Source organism: Mus pahari, chromosome 17 (genome assembly GCF_900095145.1).
Source record: "Mus pahari chromosome 17, PAHARI_EIJ_v1.1, whole genome shotgun sequence".
Lineage (NCBI taxonomy): Eukaryota > Metazoa > Chordata > Mammalia > Rodentia > Muridae > Mus > Mus pahari.
This window is the reverse complement of record NC_034606.1, coordinates 21,544,844-21,558,092: the sequence shown is the minus strand read 5'-3', so window position 1 is coordinate 21,558,092 and position 13,249 is coordinate 21,544,844. Positions and strand designations below refer to the sequence as shown.

Here is a 13,249-nt window from a genome sequence, read left to right as displayed (position 1 = left end):
AAGAGGGATAGAGATTACGTCATCTTTTTCTAACATGAGCTAAATAATACAAAATCAAACCATATAATCATTATGAACTACCCAGACCAAGGTATTTAATGAATGCATCAATGAAGTGTGGAAATGATTTCTGCGTATATCTTGAGTGTTTTTTTTTCTAAATCTGCCTGTGTTATAGCCCCTATGAATGTCATGTACAATTGATATATAAACTGAATAAATATTTGTCTCAGATCTCTAATGCATAGGCTTATATTTTTAAGTATCTCGCGGGATGAACTGAGTGGATGGTGGCTTCATGACAGTCTCAGAGTACTGTGTGGGTGTTAAGACAGGCCAGGTCTCTTTCCCATCAAGCTTGGTCTTAGAAATGTTGGCAGGGTAAGCAACTACCACTAGCAATTCAGAGCCCATTTAAAACACAGTCAGCATTTTATGCAACGGAGCAAGTGTCTACAGACTCCCCAAAATATTAATATCTATCACCAAATTCTTAACTTTGAGTATAGTTTCAGACAGGTTTTCATCTACAATTTGGAACTCTCATTTTTAAATAAAATGTGACCCTTGCACCAAACTCAAAAACACTTAAATCCTCTATTGTACTGTAGTTGGGTTTTGTTGCAGTTTCTTTTCTTGAAATAAATGTAATGGGCTGGTATTCAGAAGTCGTTGAACTAACTGAAACTTCAGCAGTACTGAGATTAGATTTAGAACCATAGAGTCTGTGGTTTCAAAAGACCTAGAGGCTGTGAAGCGTATTTCCACACAGTTTACTCGAGTGCTACCACCTTCCTGCGCTAGTGAGGGGTATGATCTGCTAGGGACATGGCAGTGGGATGCTGACGTTGCAAGTCGCATAGGCACCAATTAAAACTTTCTTAAAGTTCATACCACCTAAGCTCATCTCAGACATACACTGTGTCCCAGGAGCTGCATGACGGGCCACCACTGACCTTGTAGCATATGCCGCCGCACTCAGGAACTCTTCTTGATCACGCTGGCATTGTGCATCGAGCCTGAAATTGAAATTTTTCAGTATGAGGAGGACGTTTCTTATCTCACCAGGCAGACCCATTCATTTGCTGGCTGGCTAGAGGTGTTTGAAAGGTCTTGCATTCCTGGCACCAAAACTTCTATTTGCCCACCCTTCAGTCATGACCCCTGTTTTACCCTAGAAAACACTGGAAGTCCATTTTTTCTTCCACAGCAACATCCTATATACAGAGACAAGTCAAGGCTGACAGCAACTAACAAATGTAAAACAAGTTTAATTGGACATTTTAGAAGGAAAAAAGAGACCAAGATTAAAATCTTCTCAGATGTCTAGTACTAAATGTCACAACCAGCATGGATAAAGCCACTAGTAAATGTATTTGGCAATAACTTGGAGAACAATTTGACAAACATCCAAAAATTTTAAACCATGTACTTTTTGACCATGAGCTAGGATTGCACAAGTGCACAAGACCTAACATAGACAGATTGTCTTTGTAGCGTTTGTAACCAGCTGAAAAAGGAGGTATATCAATACAGTATTCTTGTGGACTAACAGCTGGCATATTGATATGGGTGTTCTCTAACTGTCTGTGTTGGCATAGACAAAATCTGTAAAACTGCAACAAGATTCAAGTCTTCCCCAAGGTTCTCATGAAGAATCGTCCTAGATACAATAGCTGGTTCTGCTCCACCTAAGGGGTTCTGCTTAGAGCAAACCAGTTGTTTGCTTGACAACACTGCCCCCTTAGCTCTATCCCTTCCCTGCTAGGCAACCAGAAGATGCATACCTGGCTTTCTGTGTTCTTTCAGCCTTGGATCAAAAGCCACTCGGTAGGGTATAAGTCCTGGCTTCCTAAGGAGTTGCTAAAAGAAATAGCCTGAATGTTGTGAGAATCCCTTCCCCGGGGAAGCATGAACAAAATATACCCTTCCTTCGCAGGTCCTAATAACCAACCAAAGTCTGATTCCACCAAGGTTTGACGCAGGAACGATGAGCTTCTTGGACTTACTCACAGAAGATTATTTGAGGAACTTCTTACAAGAATGATGCTGGAGAAATCTTCACTCAGCATGGATAATGACTGGCCCATAGCCAAATTGATGTTTCTCCCCATAGTGAACCTTTCCCAACCTATATGTTCTACTATCTCCATATCCCAAGGCTACTTGCAATTAGAGCAGAATTGCATACAAATAGCAAGAAGGTGCTAGGGGATTGGATTGAGGCTCAGGTGATGGTCCAATGATGCTCCCCGTATCCTTCTTATGACAGACTCTTGCAGGCAGGCATGGATGGTCTGATGAGAATGGGGGGCTGTTCTGCTTAGAGGACAGTGCTTGAAAACACTGAGAGAAACAAAAACTGTGGTGAGCTTAAATCTAAGAGGGCACATAAAAGTTCAGGGATGCTTGCTATCTTCTTCTCTGGGTTCTTGACTGTGATAGGGCTAAAATATTCATCATCCATCTTGGAATAACCCATCTGACAAAGGATATCAGCCACCATCTCTTTGGTCCTTGCCTCAAGTTTTGTCTTCTAGTGAACATGATTCAAGAGCATTATTAATTTTACTCACAACATTGAACAGAAAATTGTTAAGAATAACTGGGCTATATATGGCAAGACACTGTCTCAAATACACCCCCCACGCACACACACACACAAGAAATAAGTAAAATAATTGGTGCAGAAAGGGTGCTTGGGTTTGAGCATGGAGAAATAATAGAAGCATGGAGGAGATATTCCTGGTTGAAAAAGGATATCTGGAAGGGAACATTATAAAAATGTAATAGGCCCTACTGCAAATTATTGTTGAGAAATAGTTCCAAGGATCATCAGTATGACTAAAACCCTTCAATGTTACATGAACTTCTTAAATGTGCACTTGAAAATTGCTTTTTAAGGGTTCTGTGGACAAAATTCTGAGAATGGTAAATATTATTTTTAGCCTGTTTATATAAAATTTTGAATAGAACTATTTGAAAATGTAACCATAAATCAGTTATTTTACCTACAGTCCTCTAAATGACACTAAATTGATTTTACTCAGGGAAGGAAGTTTAATAGCTCATTAAAACAATTAAACCATGTCCACAGAGGGTACAGCATCATGTCTAAATGATATCAGAAAAAGTAACGGAAACGTCTCTTTTGACGACTTCTTCTTCTTCTTCTTCTTCTTCTTCTTCTTCTTCTTCTTCTTCTTCTTCTTCTTCTTCTTCTTCTTCTTCTTCTTCTTCTTCTTCCTCCTCCTCCTCCTCCTCCTTCTTCCTCCTCCTCCTCATCATCATTATTATCATTATTATTATTGAGGGTTTTTGTTTTTTTTTTTAGCATCTAAGTCTCCATAGAGAGGGCATTGATCAGTGCTACAGCAACAGCAAGGAGAGCAGGAGGTGGGGATTTGGGAAGACAGCAAGCTTGGTGAAGACAAAAGAAGGCCAGAAAAACTGATGTGAAATCAGACCATCTATAGCTTTTTGGCAGCTGGGTGAGGGCAAAGCATAGCAAACATAAACCCTTTCAGGATGACTCCAGTCTCAGGCAGGGACTGCCTTACTCTCATGCCTGGCCGGAAGGCTGCAATTCTCTCTTGGCTTGGACTGGAGCCTAGGAATGTTGAAAGAAAAGAAAGCCAGTTTTATTTTTAGCAACTTTTACTTACACTTCTTGGATGAATAAAGCTTATTTTTCTCACAAGAACCCAAAGGCAGTGACCAAGAAAGACCTTCAATAATGCCTCCTTAATTGTTGCTGTTGTGCTTTATAATCCTCATCTGTACCGCAGTGGGGGATGGGATAGGAGTTTCTTCCTCTATAAGCTTCCTGGGTCTTACAGGAAAGCAAAATAATTCAAAAGAGAAAGGCATTCCCTCTTTCTTCAGCTATAGTCTTGGTAAGTGAAGTCTCTGCCACCTTCCTTCTTGCAGTTCATTTGTAGAAGTGAATGAAACCCAAGGTTCATCTACAATGAATCGCATTACAACCCAGGGGCTTGGCACACCAAAAGGCATTAGTCTTCACTATTGTGTGGCCTGATGAAGTTGGTCCATCCCTCCCACTGGTGTTTAGATGCCTGGGCTCACTCATGTGGCTGTATTTGGGTGGGGCAGTACCTTGGATGGGGAGTTCCTTAATGCTGCATATACCTGTCTACAGCTGCTGCTGGCTATCACACAGGTACCTTGTTGTACTCTATCTGACCTCCAACTCAGGTGCTCAGGACTAGGTTCCAGGAGAGCAGAAGAGAAGTTATAAGGTCCTAAAATTCTAGGTTCCAGCTCATGCTAATTGATATTTACTGGCTACTTAGATGCAGGCATTAAGGATATGAAAACCATCTATGTAGATGGAAGACCCAAGGCTTTGTGGAACCGTTTCATGTTCCACATCCTTGCCTCCAGGTAAATTCATTTTCATTTTTTTCTATAAACAGAACATATACAGGAAAAAGGCCAATGCAACCTCTCTACTCGACTCTTCAGGTAACAGCTTTGTTCAACATATCGTCACCATACCACATAGCATATACTTGGGCCCTATGGCTCTCTGCTCTCCCAAGGAAACGTAGCATCAGTGTCAACTTCCTATTGACTATTCTAAAGAATGGGAACTTTCAGCAAGTAAGCCCCCAACAGCTGAAGCCTAAGGTCTTTCCTGCATCTATCAAGGTCGTTCAGTTGCAAACCTTAATAAATAAGCATGGCAAACTGGCCAGCTGGGCTCCTCTCCTGGAGCCCAGCCCCAGAGTAGATACAGCTCTACTCCAGCCCCTCTTTGCCCCTCCCTCGTCCCATGAGGTTTTGTTCCTATGAACTAGTGTTTGCTAGAGCTCCCTACAGATTGCCTGGGTAGTCACAAGTCTTCTCGTGTGCCCGCTTTCTGGTTTATTTGAAATATTGTTGACCATCTTTTATTTTTAGATATTTTTCTGGGTCATTCAAAAAGAAAAAAAAAAAAAGCTATGAGGATAACACAGTAGCTAAGTAGAATTTGAATTGTAGGAGGGATAATGTGATGGTTTACACACACACACACGCACACACACACGCGCACACACACACACACACACACACACACACACACAATGTTTTCCATACTCTTGGGCATTTGAATATTTGGTCTCCAGTTGGTGATTCTGTTTGGGGAGGTTTATGTGGGTCAGCCTTGCTGGGGGACATGCATTAGAGGGACAGGCTTTGTAAAGCATGTGTTGCTTCCAATTCACTCTCTCTGTGCTTGCTGAAGACCTGCTTTGTGCTCCTGCTCCCAGGCCTGCCACTTGCTGCCAGTACTTACCGGGCACAATGGACTCTTACCTTCTGTATCTGTAAACCCAAAGCAGCTCTTCTATAATTTATCTTGGTCATGTGCTATCACACAGCAACAGAAGAGTAACCAAGGCTGAGGAGGATGGTTTGTAACTCTCCTTCCGAGGCAGTCCCTGATGAGGATCCAGTTAGAACATCTTTGTTCTGGGTGTAGGCCTGTCCCAGAGGTGTTCAGGCCAGACCTGGAGGTACATAGCACAGAGATGAGGTTGGTAATCAAAACCAGACATCCAAAACTTTAGAGAGCAGTTTCGTTTAGCAGTGAGCTTGACTGAAAAGGTTTCCACATCCCAAGTCTTATACAGACCTGGTACTAAGAAGCCGGGATTTCCAAGGCACCAGTAAACTGGAGTTCTTGGGTCTACATAGAGAGGATCTACCGAGCCTTTCTGACACTTCACACAGCTCCACTTTACCGCATCACACAGCTGAAGTTCACGCAGCCTGCAGCTATAGACATCTTCAGAAGCTTTTCTTGTTGCTGATGGGTAGAAACTAGAGGCACACAGTTAAGAACATGAAAGCGGTTGATGGATTTCTGTGAAACTGGTGCTTTTTCGAGGGTGCTGTAGCTTGAATGTGTTTGTGCTTCATCCCTTGAGAGTCCCTGTGTTGAAACCTTGATTCTTGTTATGGTGCTGATGTGGTGTGAGCTTTAGATGGTGAAGTTTGGTTAGAAGCCCTCAGGTCAATAGGGAAATGTTCTGCTAGGTGACTTAAGTATTACACACATGTTGTATATTTACACAATGAGAGTTTCAATGCCATCCAGGACAGAATCTTATGTGGCCATTACTGAACATGTCTATCATTATACGGCACATGAATAACAGCTTGCTGAGCTCTGTCTGATCAATGTACAGACGAGTGAACCACCACCTATTCTGAACCTAGAACATTTACATCACTGGGCCACATCAATTACTCCAACATCTGAGTGTTGCACCTCCCTATGAAGGTTGTAGTCTACCATGTCCAGATAGCTCCTCTGAGCTTGGTAGAAAATGGAGGACTCTTTTCTTAGAAGAGCTTCCTCTTCTCTGCCTGATCTGGGGAAGCACATCCCTCAACCCTCTACCTGAGGAATGTCACATAGTCCTTGGTAAATCCACAAGCTCACCCTTTCTCCCCCCCTCCCCACCGCACCCCCAAGAACCTGCCCAGCAAGTAACTAATATTCCTGGCATGCCTCTCTACACAAATAAGCATTCACAATTCTTTAAACTCCAGCTAATGAAGCTCCAAGGTACATCCACAGCCCTGGTTCACACTGACCAAGTGTGTGCATATAAGCTGACCCAAATAAAGGTATGCACACAAGCTAAGATCTGAGAGAGCCATCTCCACACCCTGGGAGGGAGGAAACTGAGAACGGAGAATGTGGAACCTCAGCATGCATACCACAGCAACCCCCAACATGCATACCACAACAAGCCCAGGAAACTACTTAGTTTTCTGCAACCATTTTCAGAATTTTATGTTTTTGTCACTTTCTTTTTAATCTAATACTTTTAGAGTAATTCATCTTGCAGCCTGTTACAGAAGTTTATTCCTTAATATTGGAGAATAGTATTTCATTGTTGAAGCTTTTGTTAGTTGGCTTACCCATATTTCTCATTTGGGATTACTGAGAACCAAACTGGCATGCATAACCTAACTCAATTCCTTGTATATGTCTTAATTTTTCTAGGGATTAAAGAATCATAGGGGTTTAATAATTACTGTGAACTTAGCTTCATAGGAAGTAGTCAATTATTTTCAATTCCTACCATAAGCATTAAGATTTCCAACTGTGACACACAGCAATGTGGTATTGACAGTTTTAAAATTTCATCCCTCTTTGGGGGTGTTTACATCTTTAATTTGTATTTGATTAATGATGTTAACTTTTTTTTATTATTATTATTTTCTTTCAAACGCTATCCCGAAAGTTCCCTATACCCCACCACCACCCCTGCTCCCCTACACACCCACTCCCACTACTTGGCCCAGGCCTTCCCTTGTGCTGGGTCATATAAAGTTTGCAAGACCAAGGGGCCTCTATTCCCAGTGATGGCCGATTAGGCCATCTTCTGCTACATATGCAGCTAGAGACACAAACTCAGGGGGTACTGGTTAGTTCATATTGTTGTTCCACCTACAGGGTTGCAGCCCCCTTCAGCTCCTTGGGTACTTTCTCTAGCTCCTCCATTGGAGACCCTGTGTTCCATCCAATAGTTGGCTGTGAGCATCCACTTCAGTGTTTGCCCGGCACTGGCATAGCCTCACAATAGGCCACAATAAATGATGTTAAGTTAAACATCTTTCCATGGCTTATCTCCATTCTGTTTTCTTTTGCAAAGTGATTTTCTCAAATTTCACACGTCAAAAAACTGGTCTATAACTTATAAAGTCCTGAGAGTTTCTTGTACATTGTACTCAGTTTCACCCTGATTATAGTATATTCCAAAAACAAAACTTTTAAGCTCTAAAACAGAATATTGATTGGAGTTTATGCTTTCTGTGTCCTTCCTAGGAAAGCCTCGTTTTATCCAGAAGTAGAGGTTTTTAGTTTCTTTTATATGTTTTATGGTTTGAAATACAGGACTATGATATTGTGCGAGGTCATTCACAGTATATCATTTATGTTTTCATATGGACAAGTATACAGATCAAATGAATATTTGCATATGGTATGAGGTTATTCATGGTACATCTTTTATATTTCCATAAAGAGAAATATTCATCTGTCCAAGCTCTGTGTTTCTCAAAGAAAAGAGTGGTGTATGATGTGGTAGACTGTAAACAGAAGGTCGCAATCTCACGTTGCAAGTCTTGAGGTAGTGAGTCCTTCAGCTTCATGATTGTTGATAAGTATGACCTCTGAAGTTGCCACTCCCAGTAGCCAGGTAGGACTCCCAGTGGAGTGATAAGGACAGCAAACCACCCAAAAAACCTTCAACCCAAAACAGGTACTGCCTACAAGATGTGCAGACAAAGTTGGAGCAGAGTCTGAGGGAACAGCCCATCAATGATTAGACCAAATTGAGACCCATCCCATGGACAAGAACCAATCCCTGACACTCTTAGTGATTCTTAGTTATGCTTGCAGACAGGAGCCTAGCATAACTGTCCTCTGAGAGGCTCCACCCAGCAGCCAATGGAGAGAGATGCAAAGACCCACAGCCAAACACTGGATGGAGCTTGTGGAGTCTTATGGAAGAGTTGAGGGAAGAACTGAAGGACCCAGAGGGGATGGAAACCCAACAGGAAGACCAACAGAGTCAACTACTGTAGGCCCCTGGGGCTCCCAATGTCTGAATAACCGATCAAAGAGCAAGCATGGACTGAACCTAGACCTCCCACACATACGTGGCAGGTGTGCAGCTTAGTCTTCATGTGGGTCCCCCAACAACTGACGCATTAGCTGTCCCTGATGGATCCCGTTCCCCTAACGGGGCCTCCTTGTCTGGCCTCAGTGGGATAGGATGTGCCTAGGTCTGCAGTGACCTGATGTGCCAGGGTGGGGTGTTACCCAGTGGGGGCCTAGCCCTCCTCAGAGAAGGGGAGAGGGAGACAGGAGAGGAACTGTATAAGGAGGGACTGGGAAGAGAGGAGGGTGGATATTAAGATGTAAAGTGAACAATAAATCAATAAAGTGAATACTTGATATATTAAGTAGTTGTAATAAATGGTTAATTCAACATACTTCTGTTTATATATTTGCTTTTTATTAGTCAGATGAACATAATTTACACTTGCCAAGTTTCAAATAGCACTGCAAAAATTGATTCAAATCCTGAAACTCTACACATACTCACTTAAAGAAATTTTAAAAGTGCTATCAGCTTATAGCTTTTCCTCAAAGTGAAATATGTATTTCAAATTTTTACATTACCAATAATACATATGCTTATTTTTAAAATCTACTTCTAGGCCTATATTGATTATAAGTAGTGCTGGGTTTCCTAAAGACATTTAGTCTTACGAAGTGATAGAAAACTAGGACCTGTAAAAGAAAAGAAAATGCTGTGTATGCCACCTTGAGAGATCCTATAATTGGATGAAGTGCGGTTTAAAGAATCAAAATTTGCCTCTGGCTTTGTAACTTCTAAGCTATGGGACACTGCACTTCATCTTATCTCTAATCTAAGAGGGAACATTTACCTCATCTGTCAGCAGTTAGGGCACCCTATCCAGCACATAATTACTCCACAATAAATACTCGTGATTAGTATCACCCTCCATGATGCCTATGAAGTCAGGACTATTTTCTGCTTTTAGACTAGGAAACCTGAGGCCACAAAAGTTTTCACTTCTATGGCTATTACTATTTCTAGATAAATTTTTCTAAGATGCCTCTGCTAATCCTTTGCTTTGTGAAACTGGCTAGTACCTTTTACCTTGTCTGTTGAATACATTTATGCCCTAAAAGCCTGTTGCTAGAGAACATTTTAAAAGATAATTTTGTGGATCAAAGAGAATCTTTAAAATATTCCCTCATTCTTTGCGATATCCTCTGATGTGAAAGGTTTAGATAAAAGGTGAGAATTTGAAATCAGCAGCTTCAAGGATACCCACAAACCCTTTTTGAAAGCCTAGGTTTCCACATGAGCAAACAGAGCACACACATTGACCAAACTTTGAAAAGTGGAAGAGACTGTAAAGAAAAAAAACCAGCAACTTATTCCAGAAAACCTGAAAGTTTCTAAACACCAAAGAAAATGAAAAAGGCCAATGCTCTCAATATGTAAAAAGTCTTCTAAACCAATAAGCAAGAGTTAGAGGGTTCAGAATAAAAAAGATCCAAAGCTGGGAATAATCAGGATAAATGTTGCTAATGTTTTAGCCTTTCACTTTCACTGGTTTCAGTCTTCAGAGAAAGCGGAGAGGGACTCTGCCACTACAAGCACAGGCTGACCCTCTGGAAGGCGACATGTAAATACTGAAAGGTTTAAAACCCACACATTTTACCTCTCAGAAGTTGGAATTCCGTTCACAGTGATTCAATGACACAGTGGACAGCAGGCAACTGGTGTGGCAGCCCTTAGAGCAGAAGCTGAACCGCAAGCAGGAAGCAGAGAGAGCACACTCAAAAGCCTCAACGTCATGGACAGTGGGTGATACTCTCCTCCAACGAGGCGCCTCCTGAGCTTCCCCAAACAGGACCACCATCTGAGGACCAAGGCCAGAGCGTGTGGGGACACTCTACTTCAAACCACCACAGGCAGCAACTCAAACAGGCACACTAATAAAGGCATGCAATCCAAGAGGTAACGGAATATCACTGTTTATTGAACAATTAAATAACCAAGAGTTAAAACATTTAAAATATATAAAAATTTCATAGATTAAAATATTGTAAAACTGTAAAAATAAGTGCATTAGTTGAAAATACTTTAACTGAGTGTCACAAAACTATATAAATACACTATGGACCCTCTTTACAAATGTAGCATCTATTCTTTGGGTAAAGTTTACAGGTTGTGTACAGTTTTCTAAGTAAAGGATGATGTAGTAGCTTATTTCTTGCTCATCTTTTCTACCACCCATTCGATCACCTGGGGAAGAAAACAGATACATGATTATAGAATCACTCTGTGCAAAATACACATGGTAAAACAACTTCAAAACTAAGTTCTGGGTGCGCCCTCCCTCCAGGGCACCTCACTTCCCTTAACCCCAAACCCCTATTTACTCCAATATTAATATATATATATATTAAACCTCAACTGGTTTTCTTTTTTCAACAAAACCTTGAAAGACAGTACATAAAATGTAAAGTAAAAAGACAACATTCAGTCTTTATACCTAAAGATACTTTATTTTCCAAATTAAGGGCATCTTGAGCCTCACATGCAGCGCTGAGTCCCGTGACTGTCCTCAATGGGCCAGACGATGACTCAAGCCACTTCCTTACCATTATGTGAAAATACCTTTGGAAATGGTCACTCAGAAGAGTTAAACCAAACTTGGAAAACAGCTAATCAAAATCAAAAAACTATTTTTCCTAGTTCTTTGAATTTTGTTTTTCATTTTTCTCTTTTAATATCATTTGAGAAAATCTTTTTTGATAAAGCTACCTAGTGTTAATACACTTTGCGTGAAAAAGTCTACTGTTAAGTATCAAGGACATTTCAGAAGGGTGGGGTTGAAAAACCATCTCTATTTTTACTGTAAGCATAACAGCAGAACAGCAACCCTGAAACAAATCCCAATTTAATCGAACGTGACTTTTTGAGAATTACTTACCTGCACCACATTGTTGTTGGCTGTTTTCTTCATTTCTTCAAAGAGACCCCTTGATGTTTTCAGATCCTAGACATTAGTGAAACACAGCATTTGGAACCTTGTTTATTACATTACCGACAGCTCATTATAAATGAACTTGAGATTATCCAAAAGAATTCTACAAGTGCCACTGCAATTAGAAAAGTTTTGCCCAGAATCAATGTAGTAATAAGAGTTTCATCCTGAAATACAGAAATTCTCTCACCAAACACAGACAGACAGACAGACAGACAGGCAGGCAGGCATGCATGCATGCACGAATGCGTGCACGCGTGCACACACACACACACACACACACACACACAGTCCTGCATTCCATGTCTCCAATAGTCTTGGCCCATGCTCACCTTCACACTGGACCACTGATGCATTAGTACTTGGGAAATATACATTTGGTTTCTACTACTAGTTGAGATATGTATTTTTTCCTTCTTCTTTTTTAGCTATTTCATTCCACCACAAAGAAGAAGAAAGCTATAGTCTTACTTTCTAAAATATGGTCAGGCTGGGGATTTGGCTCAGTGATAGAGCACCTATGTGCCACGTCCAAAATCTTGGGTTCAATTCTTAGAAGCGGGGCAGACAGAGGAGGTGGAAAACATATCAAATTAAAACACAAAATTAAAATAAAAGCTTAATTGTACAAATGGGAGAAGTGCATCCTCCAGCAGGCAGGTAAACCTCACAGAGGCGGCCATTCTGAATTCTTCTAGCAATTCCTCCTGTGTGTACCTTCACGCTTCCATCTGTCATGCTTTGCTGGTCCCTGATGATTTAGCAATTTCAGAATGACTACAAATAGCACGGATCATTAACAGTCAGACCTAGGTCTATGGCCAACACTCCCTTCTCTTTCTCTTCCTTTCCAGTAGGTCACCCCACAGCCTGGGTCCCATAATTGGCTGTGATTGCTTTATTACACCCAGGCAAAGGCGGTGTAAGCATGAGGCCATCAGACTGTGGCCATGTCTCTTTCACTAGCTTCCTCTAGTGAAATGGCCTGGTTATTATTGGTTGTTTCTTTCTCTACCAACAGTGTTCCACCTAAATAACTCTGCTATTTCCCCCCTCTCTGACGATGGGTTGATTAAATGCCTAACAAAGCTTTTTAAAACACTGACATGCCCTGGATAATCTCTCACTTCCATTTTCGGTGGGGTTTTCCTTCCAATCTCATTATCGTTGCTTAGCCCACGGATCTCCCTGCCTGCCCCAGTTGCCTAGATCTCCCTAAGGATTTGTTTGTCTCGTTCTAGGTCAAGTTTTGTTTTATTTCTTGGTTTAGTCTTTTATGTGCTCCACTTGATTTTCTAACAGATTCCACAAAAGAGAAAGATATATTTTAAAACCTTTTCTAGGTTTGAAAATGTTGTTATTGAGTCTTCTCATCTGATTGGATTATAGACCAGATAGGTCACTCTGGATTAATACCAGATAGGTCACTTTCCCTCAGAACTAGAAGGTGCTTTTTACTGTCTTCTAGTGTACCAAGATGCCCTGGAGAGGTCTGATATTATTATTATTATTATTTTTTTAAATCCCGCAGATGCCAGGGTGCATCCATTGGGGTGCAACTTGTAGCAATACAGTTCCCCTTCATGTCCTGAGAGCGCCATGGTTAAGTCTTTTTCTTTTTTTTTTTTTTTTT

General features: G+C 41.1%; 1 protein-coding gene across 1 annotated transcript in view; it reads right to left on the bottom strand.

Annotated features, from left to right (window-relative positions):
• Positions 1–10,584: 10,584 nt before the first annotated feature.
• Mtbp (MDM2 binding protein) overlaps positions 10,585–13,249 on the bottom strand; it is a 65,077-nt gene continuing 62,412 nt past the window's right edge. The window contains exons 21-22 of the mRNA XM_021216883.2: positions 11,563–11,628; positions 10,585–10,871 (exon numbers count right to left, since the gene is read on the bottom strand). Of these exons, the coding sequence (XP_021072542.1) occupies positions 10,833–10,871; positions 11,563–11,628 (105 nt within the window). The 3' untranslated portion in view covers positions 10,585–10,832. The remainder of the gene's footprint in view (positions 10,872–11,562; positions 11,629–13,249) is intronic.